The sequence below is a fragment of the Pteronotus mesoamericanus genome, unplaced genomic scaffold (genome assembly GCF_021234165.1).
Source record: "Pteronotus mesoamericanus isolate MK-2021 breed Mesoamerican mustached bat unplaced genomic scaffold, CSHL_Meso_final scaffold_21, whole genome shotgun sequence".
NCBI classification, from domain to species: Eukaryota; Metazoa; Chordata; class Mammalia; order Chiroptera; family Mormoopidae; genus Pteronotus; species Pteronotus mesoamericanus.
In genome coordinates, this window is record NW_026555310.1 from 29,497,033 (window position 1) to 29,518,994 (window position 21,962).

Genomic DNA, 21,962 nt, shown 5'->3' on the forward strand with positions numbered 1-21,962 from the left:
CCCACATCTGATATTTTTTTTATCATCTGTCTGCCCCAGCAGAGTATAAGCATTATAATGTGGGACGGTGTCTATCCTGTTTCCGTCTGATACTCAGGACATAGAAGCCAGCCCATAATGTATGAATAAACTTTATTAAAACTGGAAAACCAATGACAGCATAACTCATCATAAAATCTGCATATGGCTTAGATTTCCTAGTTTTGTTTCTTCACCCTTCAAAAACTTCTAAACAAATCTGCACATGCTCAGTTCCAGTCACTGCCTTAGGCTGGGGAAATGAACTGCTGTCACAAATAGGCTGCAAAACAAAGTGATCCATGCATAATTTGAATTTAGTATTGCTTTTCTAACAGTCCTGATGTTTCTGAGAAGTCTCGGTATGCAGTTACCCAGGGAATGAAGCTGTTTGTACGCACACCTTCTTGAACATGGGGGCTTCCAAGGTTGCCTTGTAGCCATCGCCATTCCAGACAGCAGCAGGGAGAAAGGTGTGTGGAGGAGCATGTCTGGGTAGATTTGGTGGGGATGGGCCTGTAAATGGTGCATATAATTTTCATTCATAAGACATTCATCAGATTCAGTCACATTGCCACACCATCAGTTAGGGAGGCTGAAAAATACAGCCAGTGTATAGCCCAGAAAGAAGATGAAAGCATTGAATTTAAAACACAGATATTGGAGGGCACTTAGTAACATTTCAATTGGAAAGTCAATTCGTTATTGTAACATAAAAGGAGTTCCGTTGTTTAGAAGGGTGCCATAACTTTACCATGTCACTTTGATAATTTCACATATCTTTATATCAGTCTTGAATTTATCTCTCTTTCTCCATAAATTCTAAATAACTCAAGTTCCCACTACACATTCCTGTCTTCATAAAACCAAAATCTATTCTGCATTGTAGTATTTGTAGCTTTGTCATATATATTTCCAATATACTTTACATATAACTTCTGTTTTAGCTTCTAAAATATTTCTTACTAATTATATTTAGCTATTTGATTTGGATTGGTTGTGGCCTTGAGCTAAATATAATTGCAAAAAATATTTCTATTAATCAAATTGCAACAAAAAATAATAGATATGTAGAGGGATCTTAATTATGAGTAACAATGAGTGACTGAATTATATAAAGTTGCTCTCTCTTAGCAATTACTATTCAAAATTTAAAATATTTGCATTTAAATGTACTGCTCAGGGAGATGAGAGTACAAATGGTAGAAGATAATCTCTCTCATATTTGCATGTTTATATTCTTGACTTCACTGTTTTGGTCAGAAGCACAAATGGAAATTTGCAGCTGGTGCCAAGATAAGTGGACATCGTCTTTATTTAATCTAGAAACTATACAGTACCTGACAGTAATATGATAAGTATTCATGAATCATTGTGCTTAATAATCATACTGTGTTCCATTTAGAACTGGATTTGCAATATAAATAGAACAAACTATTATGTGAAGATCTCTGGAATGCTATCATAACACAGAATTTTGGTTGTACTTTCTGGAATTATGATATTTACATAATTTACATAATTTACACAATATTTACAGAAAGCATCATAAATGGATGTCCATCTGCAACTGTTTCACTAAAGCTGTCAGTGAGGCAAAACAGAAATATTCTTATACACTTGTCAGTTTTAATGAATGTTACCTTTATAGCAGTGGCAGCAGGAGAACTCATCATAGAAATGCTGGGCAATGGGTTCTTTGGACTGGTGAAGTGCATCACATGGGTCAAGGATGGGAAGGTTTCCTCAGCTGATTTCATCCTCAGCAGCTGGGCTATGGCCAGAGTCATTCAACTCTGGGTAACACTGGTGGATTCATTCATAATGGGGCTTACTCGACATCAGTATGATACTAGTAAACAAAAAAAGGGTCACAATTCTTTGGGCATTAAGTAATCACTTAACTCCCTGGTTTGCCACCAATTTAAGCATTTTCTACTTCCTTAAAATAGCCAATTTCTCACTTATTTTTCATCTGGCTGAAATAGAGAGTCAACAGGGTGGTTCTTGTGCTTTTTGGGGGTCTTTCTCCTTACTGTCTGTTAACCACTTACTTACTGCATGCTGCTTGCTCTTAGTGAGTTGTGGATGAATACCTACAGAGTTCATGAGAGAAATAATGACTTTGCCTTTAAATGTAAATAAAATGCCCTATCTTAAAAGTCTTCTTCTTCATAGTTTGACATATGGTATCCCCTATTTCCTGTCCCTGAGCTCTTTGCTCCTTTTTTTTCTGTCCTTGGTGAGACACACCAAGAATTTGCAGCTCAACCTGATGGGATGCAGAGATTCCAACACAGGGGCCCATAGAAGGGCCATGAAAATGCTGACAACCTGCCTCCTCCTCTTTGTTCTTTATTTCCACTCTAAAAGCAAGTTGGATCTTCATTAAGGCACAGAGATATCAGGCCATGAAGCTTGTCAGGGTGATTTCAACTCTTTCTCTCAGGCCACTCTTTCATTTTAATTTTGGGAAACAACAAGCTAAGATTTATCTCCTGGAAACTATTGTGGCATCTTAAATTCTCTGAGAAAACTCAAAACCACTAACTTTCTAGACTGAATTTGAAAGAACTTTTTTTATTTTCTGTGAAAATGCCTCAGTAGAAAACCTTGTAGTTTTCCTTTCCATTCAACATTTCTTTTCATCAGGCTTTTTTGTGTTTTCTTAAACAGCACTAAAATTTCCCTATAGTGTCCCTTTAATTAATTAAATTTCTCAAATGGATATGACATAACATTAGATGAAGGGAAATATCTCTGCTATAATAATACTTTCTGGTAACAAATATAGTTGAAAAGAAATTTTATAAAATTGTATTTTGAAATAGTGATGAATGCATACCCAATATGCAATTCAATATGATACATATATATAAAGTTACAGTCACAGAATGGAAAAATATAATACAAATTTTTCTAACTAAAGATAAATTTGAAATTAGAGTAAGAACAGGATTGTAAAATGTTAAATGTAATAATAATTTATATATTGATTTCTTTTCCTTTCAGTGTTGCTGGTCTTATTTTCCTTGCATCTTTGTATTGTTGGTTAGGTTCCACTTATAGGTGAGGGAAGGAGGGAGTGGGGGCGGGGGGAAAAGGAAGGGAAGGGGAAAGTCAAGGAACATATAGTAAGGACTCATGGACAAAACCAAAGGGGAAGAGCTGAGAGAGGGAAGGAGGGAGGGGGCAAGGGAAAGTGGTGGGGGGTAGGCAGAGACAAATGTATTTGAAAAAATAAATTAAAATTAAATTAAAAAAATAATTTATATAAATATAACAGTGTATAGTCTGTAGCTTATAATTTTAGAAAGGATCTGAAATGATGGGAATTTTTATAGTATATTCCTAGCATTATTAAGTTATAAAACAATTTTGTGCAATTGTCTGTCATTAAGTATTTAGGTGAAGATGCATATCCTAAGACCCATTAATTGTACTCCTGTTTTTTTATACTAGAGTACTTTTGGTACAAGTGCATGAGGAGATACATACACACATCTTGTAATGTACATGTTCTACTGTTCTCCTTTCAAGCAAAGTGAACAACCAGGTACAATGATCAAAATTCTGCCCATTAGGAGGGTTTTCCCTTCAGCTCTGTCTTTCTGGATGTCCCAGAAAGGGGCTCCAGTGCTACTGTAGCTGTTCTCTTTGGGATGACACCTGCATATTTTGAAGAACCAGCTGTTAACCAGGCCCAAGACTTATCTTCCTTTGTCACATATTGCAGAGAACTTGCCCTAAGGCCAATGATGGAGGCTGGAAGATAATCATGATGTCGCAAGAGTGGGCTTTATGGACTTTCAGGTCACTTTTTTATGCAGCTTACTAGTGCCGCCAAGGCATCCTTGGACCTGATCTTGTATACATTACTTCCACCTGATGACTGCACATGCCCAACATTATAGTTCAGTGGGTCAGATAGCATTCAGTTTATAATGGGCAGCTCTGGTCACATGATAACTTGGTGGCTCATGGCCAAGAGTTTTGTCTAGTAAGGCACATGAGCAGGCTAAGGACTGTTGTTCTAGCTGAAGAGGATGGGGAAGGACCTGCATTTTGATTCACCAATAGAGGCTTTCTAAAGGCTCCATACGTATTTATATGTCACAAAGACCACTGGAAAGCTCATCATCATTATTTGATATTTTACTGATGTTTATACTGAGGCAGAGTAGCTTTAAAAGAGAGTCTAAGACCAGTGATAGACAAAGTAGGAAATATGGGTTTTTCTCCATGGCAGTGCAGCTCTAAGACTGCCCTCTAAAATATAATTATAATATAAAATTATTTTATATGCCAATTATAATATAAAAACTGAAACAATAACTGACTTTAAAATTTATTAATCATAAAACATTAAGTAGTTAGAAGTCAATTAATCAGAGGAAATAAAACTGAATTTTCATATACAGAGAAGTCTAGAATCTCTAGTTTTAATTTTCCAAAGAATATTTATAACATTTCTGAACAATTTAATTAGATAATTATTTTAAATATTAAATAGACTTAAAATAGCACCATCATCAGAGACCTATCATGAGAGAGATGTTTGATATCAATAAATAATGAAATAATGAAATAAAAGGTGGATTTAAAACTAGAGGAACTCATTGCATCTCATTTTTCATTTTGCAAACCATGGGACAATAGTTCATTCTATCACTGAGATGGATGTATGTGTGCCCGCGTGTCTGCTTTTGTGTGCTTATGTGTTTATAAACAAACAATATAGTTCAAGGTTAGTTATCAGCAGCCAGCCATTAGTGAGTACTGGCCTTCTTGGGGTACTCAAGAAAACCTTGATGATTTAATAGGAAAAGTTTGAGTTCTTTCCTCAAAAATCTGACATTAAAAACAAAAAAGAAAGGGACAAATGGTGACAGAAGGAAACTGACTTTAGTTGGGAACACACAACACAATGTACAGGCGATGTAGTATAGAACTGCACACTTGAAACTTATTCAGTTTTATTAACCAATGTCCCACCAATAAATTCAATAAAATTAAAAAAATCCTTAATTATAAATATCTTATTGATGACCAAGCTCTATTGAACAATTTAGCATTCACTGTATATTCAATGTATTGGGATATTAAATTTCACTAAGGACAAAGCTGATGAACACAAATCATGGAGAGATTAAATCAAGAAAATTGCAAAGTGATGAAAGAGAATATGTCTATATTTGCATAATAGCAAATTAGAATTCAGCATTCACAACAACATCAGTTATGAAATAATTCCAGCCTACAGTAAGGACATAAAGAATTTGAATAAGAGTTAATTTGAGCTCTGTGGGGCATAACTATCTTTTTCATTAAAAAAAAAGCATAGTGCTCATTTATTAACATGCCCCGTGCTTCCCTGTTTGACATTGGGCATAGACTTTTTTAAAAACAAAAATTTTATACACATTCAAGGTCAGCTTCAAATAGAACTTAAGATCAAAATATTAAAGGAATCATGGCCAGTGATATTGGACTTTGCCTTTTTTTCTAGACATGATAAGATTATTACCAAGCACTCTTTCTATCCTGGTGATAGCAGAATGTTCTAGGAAATTTTGCCAATGTCTTCAAGCCCTGGTGAACTGCATTGATTGGGTCGAGGGTCAAAAAATCTCTTGCACTGATCAAATTCTCACTGCTCTGTCTGTTTCCAGAATTGTTTTGCTCTGGGTGATATTATTAAACTGGTATGCAACTATGTATTATCCAGCCTTCTATTGTTCAGTAGTAAGTACTTTTGCTTATATTGTCTGGATAGTAAACAACCATTTTAGTGTCTGGCTGGCTACTAGCCTCAGCATACTTTATTTGCTCAAGATAGCCAATTTCTCCAGCCTTTTCTTTCTTCACTTAAAATGGAAAGCTGAAAGAGTGGTTCTCATGATACTGTTTGGCTCTTTGGGCTTCTTGGTTTGTCATCTTGCCATTGTGAGTATAGATGATAAAATGCAGATGCATGCATGTGAAAGAAACGCCACTTGGGGGACCAACTTGAGGGACATCGTACACCTCTCAGATAATACTGCATTCACGATTGTACATGTCATACCATTTACCATGTCTGTCACAACTTTACTGCTGTTACTCTTTTCCCTGTGGAAACATCTCAAGAAGATGCAGCTCAGTGGCAAAAGATCCCGAGATGCCAGCACCAAGGTCCACGTAAGAGCCATGCAAACTGTGATCTCCTTCCCCTTGGTATTTTTTATTTACTGCCTTGTTCAAATCACCTCAAAGTGGAATTCTAATTCTCTGCTGAACAATTCAGTTGACATGTTTTGTCAGGTTCTTGGATTCCTATATTTTTCAAGCCACTCATTTATCCTGATTTGGGGGAATAAGAAGCTAAGACTGGCCCTTCTGTCATTACTGTTGCAGCTGAGGTGCTGGCTGAAAGAGAAAAAGTGAGTGGGGAATGATGTATATTCCAGAAGACAACAAATTGATGGAGTTAAACTTTGTAGTAAACACCCCATGTAATAATGTGTATAAGCTTTGATAAAGTATACTTAAAAAAACAACTTTTGCCTCAGCTTGTCACAAAAATTGAAGTGTGCAAGTTTGTGAAAAATACAAGAAAAATTATAATATGTTTTCATGTGAGCAAAGTAACTATACAAAATAGTCTAAGAAGTTTCTCATAATTTGGCAGCCATGCTTATTTCACATACATATTCTATGTTATCATATTATAATTAAATATTTATGATCTATGATTATGTATATTTAAAGACTGACAAGTCATCTCAGGAAATCATTCCTAACTTCTATTGTATTTAATACCACCCAGTGGTACAGGGATGTGTGTAATATTTTTGTCTGAACCCCCAATCTTTTGTATGGTAAAAACAATCATTCTAAACCACACATTGAGGATGGATGTTTGGGATCAATATTGTTCCATCATGAGTTCTTACTTCGCAGCTGATAACAATCTGAACTGTTAAGAAAAGAGGTACACAATGAAATTAAGGAGCAAGTAATATTTAAAATGTTTTATATGTATTTCCAATAAATAGTACTACTGATTAGAACATTTAATTTAAGCATGTGAAATCTTAGAAAAAATTTCTACAACAGGGTTGAAGGGGAAACCAAAATGATCATGGCATTTTAATGCTGCCATGCTTCCATATGCAGTTAGAAAAGTCCTTTCTTATAGTTTTTGATTACAGAAGATCTTTTTTGAATTCTGACTCTGATGTCAGTTTAATCAGTTTACCCCTAAAGTACTGTCAGGTCTCTGAATTCCCAGTCATCTTCTCCATCTTGTGATCTAAAAATTCCGTTTATACTTCACAGGAAGATTCAAATTTTCCCTATCTTAAAAATATGCTTGTTATACCAGTAGTTAATAATTATGGTACCTAAGTCAATGAACTTTCTGCATATACAAAAATCATTAGTTATGATGTCTATGTAATAATTATAAAAATGTCTTCAAGATCTGTTTTTGTTAAAATCTTGTGGAGTATGATAAAAATAGAAAGTGTGTTGCCATAGATTTGGTAGCAAGGTCTATTCTGAGAAAAAAATGTATTACCTTCTTATACCACCGTATTTATATGTCTTTATTATTTTCAGTATTAAGAAATTTTAATAAAATTATCTATACTTTAAAATAAATCACTCATCTGATTTTTTTCATATTTTTAAATCTCTTTCTGCTCCAGTAGAATATAAGCATTATAATGTGGGCTGATGTTTATCCTTCTTCATGCTGACTCCTCAGGACATAGAAGTCCCCAATGGGATAGTTCGTGAAATTATATTCTAAAGTCTAAATCAATGGATGAAAAAATTATATTAAGCCTGGAAAACCAATGAAAAGAAAACCCATCAAAAAGTCTACAGGTGGCTTATTTCTTACTTTTGTTTCTTCACCCTGCAAATGCTGCTAAACAAAACTGCACATGCTCAGTTCCAGTCCCTGCCTTAGGCTGGGGAAATGAACTGCTGTCACAAACAGGTTCCAAAACATAAAGTGACCCATACAAAATCTAAATTTAGTTTTGCTTTTCTAACAGTCCTGATGTATCTGAGGAGTCTCTGTATGCAGTTACCCAGGGAATCAGGCTGATGGCAAGTGCACCAACTTGAACATGGGGCTTCCAAGTTTGCTTTGGAGTCATCGCCATTCCAGACAGCAGTGGGGAGAACGGTGTGTGGAGAAGCAAATGCAGGGAGATTTGGTGGGGATGGGCCTGTAAGTGGAACATATAATTTTCATTTATAAGGCATTGATCAGAGTCAGTCACATTGCCACACCTGTAAGCGAAGCTGAAAAATACAGTCAGTGGATAGCCCAGAAAGAAGATGAAAACATTGAATTCAGGACAGGGATGTTAGAGTGTGCTTAGTAATATTTCAACTGAAAAGCTAACAAGCTATTTTAAAACAAAAGATATTCACTGTTTAGAAGGGTACCATTGCTCGACATGTCACTTTGATAATTTGACATGCCCTTACATTAGTCTTGAATTTGTTTCTCTTTTTCTTCATGAAGTCTAAATGATTCAGGTTCCTACTAAATATTTCAGTCTTCCTAAAACCATAATCGATTCTGCATTGTAGCATCTTCATATACATTCCCAGTATATATTGCTTATAACTTCTACAATATCTTTACTAATTATAATAATTATTTATTTTAGGACCTGGGTGCTGTCTTTGAACTAGAAACAATTGGTATAAATTATTTTTATAAGTCAAATTGCATCAACAATAACAGTTGCCATGTAGAAGGATCGTAAATGAGTAACAAATAATAACAGAATTATATAAAATTTCTTTTTCTTAGAAATTAATATTCAAAAATTAAAAAATTTGCACCTGAGGGAAATACAGTATAAAATGGTGGAATAAATCACTCTTATATTTGCATGTTCATATACTTGATTTCACGTTTTCAGTCAGTGGCACATTCGGAAATTTGCAGCTGGTGCCTAGATAAGTGGACATTACTTGCCTTTATTCTAGAAATTACATTGTAGCTGATGGTAAGTAATACAATAGATACTCACAAATGGTTGTGTTTCTTACAGAACTGTTCCATTTAGCACTTGATTTACAATATAAATAGAATGATCTATTCTTTTGTGAAGACCTCTGGAACTCTATCAAAATGTAAAATTTGGGTGGTACTTTCTGAAATTATGATGACATATTTACAGAAAGCATCCTAAATGGGTGTCCATCTGCAACTGTTTCACAGTAAAGCTGTCAGTGAGGCACATTAGAAACTTTCTTACACAGATGTCATTTGGAATGGAGGTCACCTTTCAGGCAGTGGGAGCAGGAGAGCTCATCATAGGAATGCTGGGCAATGGGTTCATTGGACTGGTGAAGTGCATCACATGGGTCAAGGATGGGAAGGTTTCCTCAGCTGATTTCATCCTCAGCAGCTGGGCTATGGCCAGAGTCATTCAACTCTGGGTAACACTGGTGGATTCACTCCTAATGGGGCTTACTTGACATCAGTATGGTTCTGGTAAACTAGCAAAAGTGGTCACTATTTGTTCAGCACCAACTAATCACCTAACTACCTGGTTTGTACCTGCCTTAAGATAGCCAACTCTCCCTTACCCGCCTCATCTGGCAGAAGGGAAGTGTAAACAGGGTGATTCTTGTGCTTTCCCTGGGGACTTTCTTCTCATTGTTAACCTCGTAATGCACAATGCTCTTAGTGAGTTCTGGATGAATACCATAGAGTTCATGAGAGAAATATGACTTTGCTTTTAGATGTAAACAAAATGTTCATCTTAAAAGTCTTCTTTTTCTTAGTTTGACCTATGTTATCCCGTTTCTCCTGTCCCCAAGCTCTTTGCTCCTTGCATTTCTGTCCTTGGTGAGACACACCAAGAATTTGCAGCTCAACCTGATGGGATGCAGGGACTCCAGCACAGGGGCCCATGGAAGAGCCATGAAAATGCTGACAACCTGCCTCCTCCTCTTCATCCTTTATTTCCACTCTAAAAGCAAGTTGGATCTTCATTAAGGCACAGAGATGCTTGCATGGTGATTTCTATTCTCTCCCTTAGGCCACTTTTTCATTTAATTTTGTGAAACAGCAAGTATTTTGGATCACGGTGATATATTGTGGCATCCCAAATTCTCTGAGAAAATAAAACCCACTCACTTTATAGACAGAATTTGAAAAAAATATCTGTATTCTATGGGTAAAGACTTCAGTAGGAAACTATGGACATTCCTTTCCAATTTCATCAGGTTCCTTCAGGTTTTCTTAAACAGCACTAAAATTTCCCTTACAGCGTGCTTTTAAGTAATGATATTTATTCAAAGTGACATGACATAATATTAGATGAAGGGAAATATTTTTGCTATAATAACATTTTCTGGTAACACATAGTACTTTATAAGAAAGTTTATAAAGCTATACTTTGAAATAGTAATAAATTATACAAATATGCAATTCAATATGAGTACATGTATATAAAATTAGAGCCACAGAACGAAAAAAATAACCCAAATTTGTCTAACTGAAGACAAATTTGAAATTAGAATAAGAAGATTGTAGAATGTTTAGTGTAATAGTAACTTATATAAGTATAAAAATGTATATATTAGTCTGAAGATTCTAATTTTACAAATGACCTGAAGTGATGGGAATTTAATAGTATATTCCTAGCATTATTAAATTATAAAAATATTTTGTACAGTTGTCTGACATTAGGTGTTTAAGGTGAAGATGCATACCCTAAAACCCACTAATTGTACTCCTATTTTTTTATACTAATTGAATTTTTGTTCTTGTGCAGAAGGATATATATGCAAAAATGTGTGTGTTCCAATGTCTTAATAGCTGAAAATGAGAAGTTATAAATGCCCATCGGTTATGCAATGGACAAATAAATTATAGCATAGATTACAATACAAAAAATGAAAATGAAAAAATTAGATCTCTAAATTTCTTATTTCCTTGATAAAAGAAAAAAGACAGACATATAAAAGTAAAGTTGTTAAAGCAAAATACATATTTAATGTAATGTTTGGATCTATTTGTGTAAATGTAGTGTTACTTTGTTGTAATAACATAATCCAGATTAACCACAGTAGTTGGGCAAGGAAACAAGCTGAGGAGAGAATTTTGCTTGCTAACGATGCTACTAAAATATGAAAGAAAGTTTATATACTGTACTTTTATACATTGGTACCTCAGTACTTGCCGTTGAGTCATTCCAACAAGTGTCAAGCAAGTGACGATTGCCAAAGCATTTTCTCTTGGGGGGTGGGTGGTGTCCTGAGTCATATAAGTTCTAGCAAGTGTGAAGAGTGGCAAGCAAGCACAGGGTGCTGGAACATTTTTTCTCATCCAAATGCTATGAGTACCAGGTGTGATGAATTTTGAAGGTGATGAGTACTGAGGTTTGATTGTATAGAAGCCATTTACATGTCCATGTGAAAATGCTATAAAAGCATAGTACTACTTGAGTTCACTTTTGTCATAACTTTTAGAGTGTAGTTAAAAACTAGCAAATAAGTTGTCAGAAATATTTTGTTTTAAAGTTACTCTTGATAAAGTTTCAGGTGAAGTTGTTCTTTCAAGCTAGCCCTGACTCTGAGAATGATGTAGGCATCATAAGGTCATGGAGACCAGAAGTGTTCTTACATTACAGTGATCTCTGTCACTTAGAAACCTGAATGAAGTCACAACTATTCAAGACCTCCCATTTAGCTGCCATCATCATCATCTTCATCATCATCATCATCTTCATCATTATCACCTTTAATGATTTATATTTCAAATGTTTACATACATAAGTTGGACAATGTCTAGGTACTTCCTTTGATATCATTGTGGGTAACTTACCTTAGTAAATAACAAAGCTCAAGTTAAGCTGAAACCTTTAGAACTGGGGTGTCCTTTTGTTTTCAAAGGTTACTTGAGAAAATTATTAAGGATGATCTTACAGTCACAGAATTAAGAAACAGAACCCCATTTCTAATATCACAGAGTAAATTTAAAAGGGCTACTGAAAAAAAAAAGTTGTGGAACAGGGTGTTACCCCATAATTGATATATTTATATTTTGTTTATTTGAATAAATTTTGAGATGAATTTCTGCTTTTTCACTTTCACTTTAATCAGAGCCTGTGGTAAATACCCAGCAGTAGACAGGCTGTCATCCAAGAAGAGCTTATCATGCTACATGATGTCTAGTTTCCTTCAACATAGTGGAGTGTGACTAGACCATGGTTATATCTGTTCTGTGACCAAGTTTGGGAAAGGAAGGGCATTGTAACCATTTTGTTGTTAACACTAATAAAAATGCAAAGGTTTTCTTTAAGAGGTTGCCATCATGAGTATTTTATTCAGTTTCCCCATAGAAGATGATTTATAGAAGAACTGAAGATTGTTTCTAATGTGAATCATGGCACATGGTAATACAAAAAGGCCATCTAAGAGAGGGGTGTTCAATTTCTTCTTGGTAGTCAAGATGAGTTATGCCCCCCAGCAGAGAATCTTCCTTCTTTACCTATTAATTTAAAGGATAAGTAGTTCATAGTGACTGCAAGGTGGCCATAAATTCCAGTTCAGCGGAATTATTGCTGTGTCTCCTGATAGAAGTGTTCCTCTCATTGTACTACGGCCTGCATGTCTGCAGAACATAATGTCGTGGGAAGAGGACATAAATTTTGATGTTGGGTTAGGAGGGTCATAGTGAGTGGTGACACTCCCATTTCGAGCCCTTGTTCTCCTGGCTGCTGGAGAAGCAGCACCATTACTGAATGTTAATTCCAAGCATATGGAACCTTCTGGAGAACCTTGCCCAGCACTGCAAGATATTGCTGCCTAACTGGCACTGTGGCTGAGTTTTCAGGGCCACTCTACCATCTACTTCAAGCCAGCTACTTCAGGGTGGTGGGGAACATGGTGCGATGAATGATTTCCATGGGTATGGCCCATTGCCTCACTTCCCCTGCAGTGAGTTCCTTTGTTAAATATAGAAGCAAGATTGGATGCAGTACCTTGATGGTGGATAAGGCTTTTTGTAAGCGTGTGGATGGTAGTTTTTGCAGAAACATTACATTGTGGGAAAGCTAGTCCATATCCAGAGTAAACACTTATCCCACTAAGAAACTCTGCCACTTCCGTTAGGAAAGCAGTCCAGTGTAATGAGCCTGCTCCTTCATAACTGACTAATAACCCAGGGAATGGTGCCTTAATGGGGACTCAGTGTTGTTCTCTGCTACTGGCAGATTTGGCATTCAGTTGGGGCCACTTTGTTCCTGCCTCTGTGGTCATGCTGTTCATGAGTCCATTGGGCGGTGACAGGGATGGTTGGGGAAAGACCGTTATCCATAGAATAGGTCACCTTGTCTCCTTTTTTATTAATGCTCTCCTCTGTTGAGATCACTCCTCGGTGAACATTCACATGGGACCCACATATATTTACAGTTCTTGCCCATTCACACAAGTCTGTCCACCACCTGCTTTCTCAATTTGCCTCGTCACTAATTTTCCAGTCATGTTCTTTCCAAGTTGCTGTCCATTCAGCCAAACTATTGGCCACAGTCCATGAGTCAGTGTACAATTACAGCTCTACCCATTTCTGCTCCTAAGCCAAGCAATCAACCAGCTACAATGGTGAGAATCTGTCTAGGGGGAGGTTTCCCTTCAGCACTGTCCTTAGGGGAAGCCCCCGAGAGGGGCTGCTATGCTGCTGCAGCTGTGCTCTGGGGGATGACACCTGCGTGTTGTGCAGAAGCAGCTGTGAACTGGGCCCCCGTTTCCCTTCCTCTGCCACATGATTTCAGAAACTCGCCATGAAGCCAGTGGTGCTGGCTGGAGGAGAAAAGGCAGTGCAGCAGGCGTGGGGACTGTGGGCTTTTTGCTCACTTCTCCGGCAGGGCCTTACTAGTGCCGTCAGGGCCTGCTTGGGCCTGATCATGCCTGCACCACTTCCATTTGACGATTGCACATGCCCAACTTCATAGCTCTGTGGGTCAGATAACGTTCAGTTCATAATGGGCAGCTCAGGTCACATGGTTACCTGGCAACTGTGGTTAAGAGTTTTGTCTAGTAAAGCCCAATAGCAGGGTAAGGGTTGTTTCTTCAGCTGCAGTGTTTCGGAAGGTGTGCTTCACAGTCCTAGGTACCTGCACTGTGACTCACCGATAGAGACCTGCCAAAAGCTCCTTATGGCACTTCTCTCTGTACTGACAGTGTGTACAAAATGCTATAGAATCTATTGTATTAGTGTTCTCCAGAATAGTCAAATATTAAATACTCACACAATAATAGGTGAAAGCTTTTGTTAATTGTATAAAGACATACAGATAACTTGCTGCTGTGATTTTTCAATTTCAGCATCAGTGTATGATAAATATAGATAACAGCAATTCAGTAGTGCAGGTCCAAAAGCATAATCTTTTTTAGAAGAAGGATGCTCTTACACAGACAGATAGACAAACCCAAGACTAGCAAAGAAAATTCCAGAGCATTTCTTACTAGATAGAGAAGAGAGTTTTCTCCGCCAACCAGACTGAAAGTAAATGCACAATTTTTCCTGCTGTATTCATTGGCTATTGCAGTTTAACAGAGTAACACAAATTTAGTGGCTAAAACGCCCAAACACACATTTATTATTATGCACTGTCTTCTCATCTTCATGCTTGACTGGAGAATTTTCTTCCAAGTTCATGCCTGGTGTTGGCAGAAATCATTAGCAGCTCTCTCCAAAGACTGCTCATAACATGGCTGCTGCAAGACCGGAGAGAATCTCTCTCACTCAGGCGAGTCCCAGACACTCCTTTGAAAGATTTACCTGTTTACATCAGGTCGAGGTAGGACAATCAGTTGATTTTTGGATCCTAACTGTATAGAAAAATCCCTTCAGGTTTGCCATATTTTGCAGGGTAGAATAAACTCATAGGTCCTGCCCACCCTAACGGGGAGGATATTTCATGTGCTGTGAATGTCAGGGAATGGTAATCCCTGAGACGCTAGCAGGATCCACACAGCACAGCTGCCACAGTGAGGGCTAATATCCTGGCAGGGCACAGATTGAAACCAGAATGACCTTGTGCACGTAAATGGTCATGGAGACCTGCTCTGTGCCAGTGTAACGGCTGGAAGTGAGCCGCACCAGCAGTGCTACACCTGCAGAGCTTTGCGGGCTGGGCTGACTTTTGAGAGGACTGAGATTGCCTCATAATGTAATCTTAAATTATATATTCATATATCTATACATCTGCCATTATATGGGTAAGATTTTAATTTCCTTGATTGTGCTTTTCCAAGAATTTGAATTTATTACTATTTTTTGTTAGCATGTGTGTTTGTGTTTTTCTTTTTAGTATATAATCTTTGCCTATCTCCAGATCACAAAACATTATATACTTTTTTTCCTAGACGCTTCATTTTATTTTCTTTTATATTTAGGTTTCTGACCACCTTAAATAAACTTTATTGTACCATCTATGAAATAAGTACTAGGTCAGATAGGCATTCAACTAGGCAGTTAGAACCCAAAAAGGTATCAACTTCCTGTTTACAGTTGGAAGTCTCAGGAGAGGCCTTCTGCCACACTCCCCAAAGATGTAGGTCCCGAAAGCTTGAGGTGGAATGTTAGGTAGAATAGGTGATAAACTAAGGTGGGGGGTGGGGGGAGGGAGACATGTCTCCCCCGTTGACTCAGCAGTCCTGAGCTTGGTCCAATAAGGTGGCTTGGTGTTCCGAACATCACAAGCTGGGATAACGCAGGAGGAATGGCAACCTCGAGCCTCTGCGCTGGGAAAGGGAGCCTCTGTAGCAGTTTCACTAACTAAGAAAAAGAGCCTTCACTAGCTGTGAAGGAAAGCCCCGAGCTGCACATCATTCCCAAGGTTTAGAAACCAGAGAAGGCGGGCTACCTGGAAAATGACCGCAGTATATAACCCCTGAACCCTAACAGGAGGCACACTCAGATTAGCTGAGTGCCCCCTTGTAACCACGGCTAAAGTATATGGAACAAACTTACTAAGAAGCTTACTAACAATACCTGGGGCATCTAGACTAGCTGGGTGCCTGTTTGTATCTTTGTGCTCATATGTATTTCATAAATAAACTTACCACCTTATTTCACTGTACGTGTTGTCTCTCACTTGAAATCGTTTCTTGCGGTGTGAAAAGAATTGAGGAACAAGCTAGAAGGCGAGAGGCTCCCTGATTTGGTCTCTCCCTGTAACATAAGAATTGAAGTTCTTTTGTTTCTATACGGTTTATTTTCCAGCCGTGTTACTTCCCATTGAAGTGTTTTAGTTCCTTGGTTGAAAATAGACCACACATTGTTGGTCTATTATTAAACATTCTCTTCTATCCATTAATCTATTTGTGTAAGTACCAACACTACAATATCATATTGAGTTAATTACTGAAGTCCTACATTTTTGAGATCAGATATTTATATCACAGAGTGGAAGTTTTCAATATTTATGTAGTTCAACGTATTGTTTTAAATTTCATTCATCATGTTTTTGGTGTTATTTTTAATAGGTTGACCTAATTCTAGTTTACAAAATGTTTATCCAATGTTTTACTCTAAAAGTTTTATTGGTTTAGCTTTTCCATTTAGATCTCTGATCAGTTTTAAATTAATTTTTGTATATGGTATAAAATAAGTGCCTCAATTGAACTTTAGGTGTGTGATTATGCAATTTTGCCATTATCATTTGTTGGAAAAAGAAGATCATTTCTCCATTGAATTGACATGGTACCTTTTTAATAATCATCTGACCATGATGGTGACTGTTAATACTTGAACTTCAATCATGTTTCATTGATATAGATCAATCATTTTCAACCAGTGTGGCACAAGAATTTTTAAAACTGCAATACTTGACAATTTGGTCATTGCCACTGACCTCTTTTACCTTATGTTGTCAAACACAAACAACATAATAATTGTCCAATGTGAATATCAAAATTTTATCTGTTTTTTGTCAGATCAGAAAAAAATATATTTTGTTGTACTGCAGAATGTTAGTAATTATTTTATGTATTCCATGAGATAAAAATGTTGAAAATCGCTGATGTATATATCTATCATTAGTCAAATAATAAACCATTTGATTAATACAGCTTTGTAACAAAATTAGGACAAACTGTAGGAACAACATTGTAGTCCCTAAAATTAGGAACTGTACTTCTTTAAATTTGTTCTTTAAAAAAATTCGTTTGGGTATTGTGAGTACTTTTCACTTATACAAACATTTTAGCAATAGTTAACACTTTGTGTAATATAATCTTTTGATATTGATAATGATTTCTTTGAAAATATAGACCATTTATTTACCTAAATGCTCTCCGTTCTCTGGATTTTAGTTCACTGGTCCTCTTTCCTTACACAGCTCTGTGATGCAGTTAAACCACAATTTCAACAATTTAGTCCCCTTATCTTGGATGCTGTGGACAGAAATCTGGACTTTTTCTACTGCTACATTGTACTCATAAGCAGAAGTTTTCCATAAGCAGTTTTCCCGGGTTAACTTTGAAGAACCAAATAACACAGGACCAAATGAGAAACAATTCTCTGTGCCTGTTGTCTGTACCAGGCAGGCACAACTGAAAGCACTCTACGCAAACACAGAGACCACCAGAAAGCTTGTCATGGTTTTCTCATTTTTCACTGATGATTATACTGACAGAGAGTGGTTTTAAAACTAGTCCAAGATCAGAATTATACAAAGCAGAGCAGTTGGGTTTTCCTTCTTGATAGTTTAGCTTCAAGATTGTCCTCTAAAAACAATTATAATATAAAAACTGAAATAATATGCCCTGGCTGGTGTGGCTCAGTGGATTGAGCAGTAGCCTGGAAACCAAATGGTTGCTGGTTCGATACCCAGTCTGGACACATGCCTGGATTGTGGGCCAGATCCCCAGTAGTGGGTGCGTGAGAGGCACCCGCACATTGATGTTCCTCTTCCTCTCTTTCTCTCACTCTTCCCCTCAGTCTAAAAATAAATAAATAAAACCTTTTTAAAAAGGGCAGACATTAAAAGAAATTGAAACAATAAAATGCAAGGGTAGTGGCAGATTTTAACATTTATTAATCTTAATATATTAAGTAGTTGGGGTTAAGCAAAAGGAAAAAGGACTCACAGGCATGGATAACATTGTGCTGATTGCTGTGGGAAGGGAGGTATAAGGGGCCTAATGATAATGAAATACAATATAATAAAAATTATATAAGAATACATTCATATTAAGTAGTCAGAAATGAGCTGAATGGAGAAACTAAGACAGAATTTTCATATACATGGAAGTCGAGACTCTCCAATGGAAACCAAATATAATTTTTTATATATATATTTATTTTTAATATTTAAATATTTTTTATTTATTTTTAGAGAGAGAGAAAGGGTAGGAGACAGAGGAAACATCATTGTGTGAAAACAAAACAGTTGCCTTTCACAGGCCCCCAACCTGGGGACATGCCCCGATGGGGAAATGAAATAATGAAATAAGATATATTTAAACCTAGATGACCATATTCAGACTCATTTCCCATTTTGAAACTTATGGGACAATAATTCTGTCCATCCATAAGATATGTGCGTGCATGTGCTTGTGTGCTTATGCTTTTACAAACAATAAATTATACTTAAATGTTAGTTATCATCAACCAGAAGATCTTACTGAGCATTGGCCTTACTGAGATACTCAAGAAAACTTGGATGCTTTCATAGGAAAGACTTTGATTCTTTCTTCATACACCTGACATTAAACACAGAAAAACAAAAGGTGGGATAAATGGTCAAGAAGGAGATGTGACTTTTGGTGGTGAGCACACAATATAATATGCAGATGATATATTGTACACTTGAGACTTACATAATTACATTAACTAATGTCACTGCAATAAATTCAATAAAAATTAAAAATTCCATAGTGATGATGATCCTATCAATGGCCAGGCTCTATTGAATAATTTACCATTTACAGTATATTCAATGTATTGGGATGTTAAATATCACTAGGGACAACGTTGATGAACGCAGATTATAGATAGGTTAAACAAAGAAAATTGCAAAATGGTGAAAGAGAATGTATCTATATTTGCATAATAACAAATGAGAATTCAGTTTTCACAACAACACTAGTTACAAAATATTCCAGTCCACAGACAGAGCATAAAATATTTGAATAGGAGTTAATTTGAGCTGCTGGGGCATAACAATATTTTTCATAAAAAAAGCATTGAGCTCTCTCATTACCATCCTTTGGTGCTTTCATGCTTGACATTGGTCACAAATTTAATTTAAAAAAACAAGACTTTTATACACTTTCAAGATTATCTGCAAATAGAACTTAAGGCCAGAATACTAAAGGAATCACAACCAGTGATATTAGACTTGGACATTTTTTTTGGAGACATGATAAGTTTATTACTGAACATTCTTTCTATCCTAGCAATAGCTGAATTTATTCTAGGCAATTTTGCCAATGTCTTCATAGCCCTGGTGAACTGCGCTGACTGGGCCAAGAAACAAAAGATCTCCTGCACAGATGGAATTCTCACTGCCCTGGCGGTCTCCAGGATTGGTTTGCTCTGGGTAATATTATTAAATTGGTATGGAACTATGTATAATCCAGCTTCCTACAGATTAGAAGTAAGAGCTATTGTGTATATTGCCTGGGTAGTAAGCAATCATTTTAGCCTTTGGTTTGCTACTAGCCTCAGCATGCTTTATTTGCTCAAGATAGCCAATTTCTCCAGTCTATTTTTTCTACACTTAAAATGGAAAGCTAAAAGAGTGGTTCTCATGATACTGTTGGGCACTGTGGTCTTCTTGGTTTTTCATCTTGCAGTGGTCAGCTTAATATTAAAAAATGGGATGAATGACTATGAAGGAAACATCACTTGGGTGACCAACCTGCAGGACATTATACTCCTCTCAGATGTGACTGTTTTCACGATTGTACACATCGTACCATTTACCATGTCCCTAATAGCTTTACTGTTGTTACTCTTTTCCCTGTGGAAACATCTCAAGAAGATGCAGCTCAGTGGCAAACGATGCCAAGATGCCAGCACTGAGGTCCACGTAAGAGCCATACAAACTGTCATCTTGTTTCTATTGCTATTTTTTATTTACTCCCTGGCTCGGATCATCTCAATGTGGAATTCTAAATCTCTGCAGAACAATTTAGTTGGCATGCTTTGTCGGGTCCTTGGGCTACTGTATTGTTCAATCCATTCGTTTATCCTTATTTGGGGGAATAAGAAACTAAGACGGGCCATTCTGTCATTTCTGTGGCAGCTGAAGTGCTGTCTGAAAGGAAGAAAGAAAAAAGTGGAGAACCATGTGTGTTCTGGCAGAAAATGAACTGAAGAAGTGCAACATTTTGTAGTTCCCACTATATTTGTTATAGTGCACAAACTTTGGTAAGATATGAATAAACAAACTTTTACATCAGCTTATCAAAAATATATATGTGTGCATGTTTGTGAAAAATACAAAGAAGATTATAAAATTTAAATATTTATTTTTCATGTAAGCAATTTTATTTTTCAAAGTAATGTAAGACATTTCCCTTTATTATGAAACCATACATATATCACATACATGTTCTATGTTATTTTCTTTCAATTTAAAGTTTAAGATCTATGTTTATGTATTTTTAAAGACCTACAATTCATCTCAGAAAATAATTCTTATTTTCTATCATAATTAGTACTACATATAAGTCCCAGAGTATGTTTAGATATTTTTGTTAGAACTCCCCATCATTTGGATGGTAAATATATTAATTCTAAATCACACATTGAAGATGGATGTTTGGGATCGATATTAATCCATCATGAATTCTTACTTCACTGATTGCTACTGTTAAGAAAAGATGTACATAATGAAATTTAGCGACAATAAGGATATTTAGAATATATTTTATATATGTGTACAATTATAGTACTAGAGATTATTAGATTTAATACAAGCATGTGAAAGCTTAGAAAAAATTTCTACAATAGAGATGAAGAAGAAACAAAAATGATCATGATGTTTCAATGCTGCTATGATTCCATAGGTACTTAGACAAGTCATTTCTTATTGTTTTTGAATTCAGAAGACCTTTTTTGAAGTCAGAAAGTGATGTAAGTTTAGTCAGTTTACCCCAAAACCACCTTCAGACCTCTGAGTACCCAGTCATCTCCACCTTGCGACCTAAAATTTTTTTTTTAAACTCGACAGGTAGATTCTCATGTTAAAAATATACTTGATATATAAATAGAAAAATGTTTCTATTTAATATTTTGATATTTTTTATTTAATAAATAGAAAAATATTTCTATTTGATATTTAAGTCAATGAACTTTCTGGATACATGAAAATTGTTACATATATTGTATATGTTATAGTTATAAAAATGTCTTCAAGATCTGTTTTTGTTAAAATCTTGTGGAAAATGATAAAATAGGAAGTGTGTTGACATAAACTTGGTAGCAATGTCTATAAGAGGAAAGAAATGTATAATCTTCAACAACTGAATTTATGTCTGCATTATTTCTGGTATCAAGAAATTTTAACAACATTTACACTTTAAAATAAATCTTTCCCACATCTGAATTTTTCTTTGTTTTCATCATCTGTCTGCCCCAATAGAACATAAGCGTTACAAGGTGAGACGATGTCTATCCTGTTTCTTGCTGACTCTTCAGGACGTAGAAGCCAGCCCATTGGATAGTTCTTGAAAATGTTATTCTAAAGACTAAATCAATGGATGAATAAACTGCATTTGGTCTGGAAAATCAATGACAGCATAACTCATCACAAAATCTGCAGGTGGTTTAGATTTCCTCGTTTTGTTTCTTTACCCTTCAAATGCCTCTAAACAAATCTGCACATGCTCAGTTCCAGTCACTGCCTTAGACTGAGGAAATGAACTGCTGTCACAAATCGGCTCAAAAACACAAAGTGGCTAAT

At 36.1% G+C, this 21,962-nt stretch overlaps 1 protein-coding gene and 1 pseudogene across 1 annotated transcript; both read left to right on the top strand.

Moving 5' to 3' along the window:
* Window positions 1-5,529: 5,529 nt before the first annotated feature.
* LOC129084737 (taste receptor type 2 member 45-like) lies at window positions 5,530-6,444 on the top strand. The gene has a single exon (XM_054590933.1). It carries the CDS (start codon window positions 5,530-5,532, stop codon window positions 6,442-6,444), a length of 915 nt encoding a protein of 304 aa, XP_054446908.1.
* Window positions 6,445-19,412: 12,968 nt separating this feature from the next.
* LOC129084606 (taste receptor type 2 member 20-like) lies at window positions 19,413-20,391 on the top strand (annotated as a pseudogene).
* The last annotated feature ends 1,571 nt before the right edge of the window (window positions 20,392-21,962 follow it).

Coding starts and splice junctions, on each gene's coding strand:
- LOC129084737 (XM_054590933.1), top strand. CDS start 5,530: ATGATAAGATTATTACCAAGCACTCTTTCTATCCTGGTGATAGCAGAA.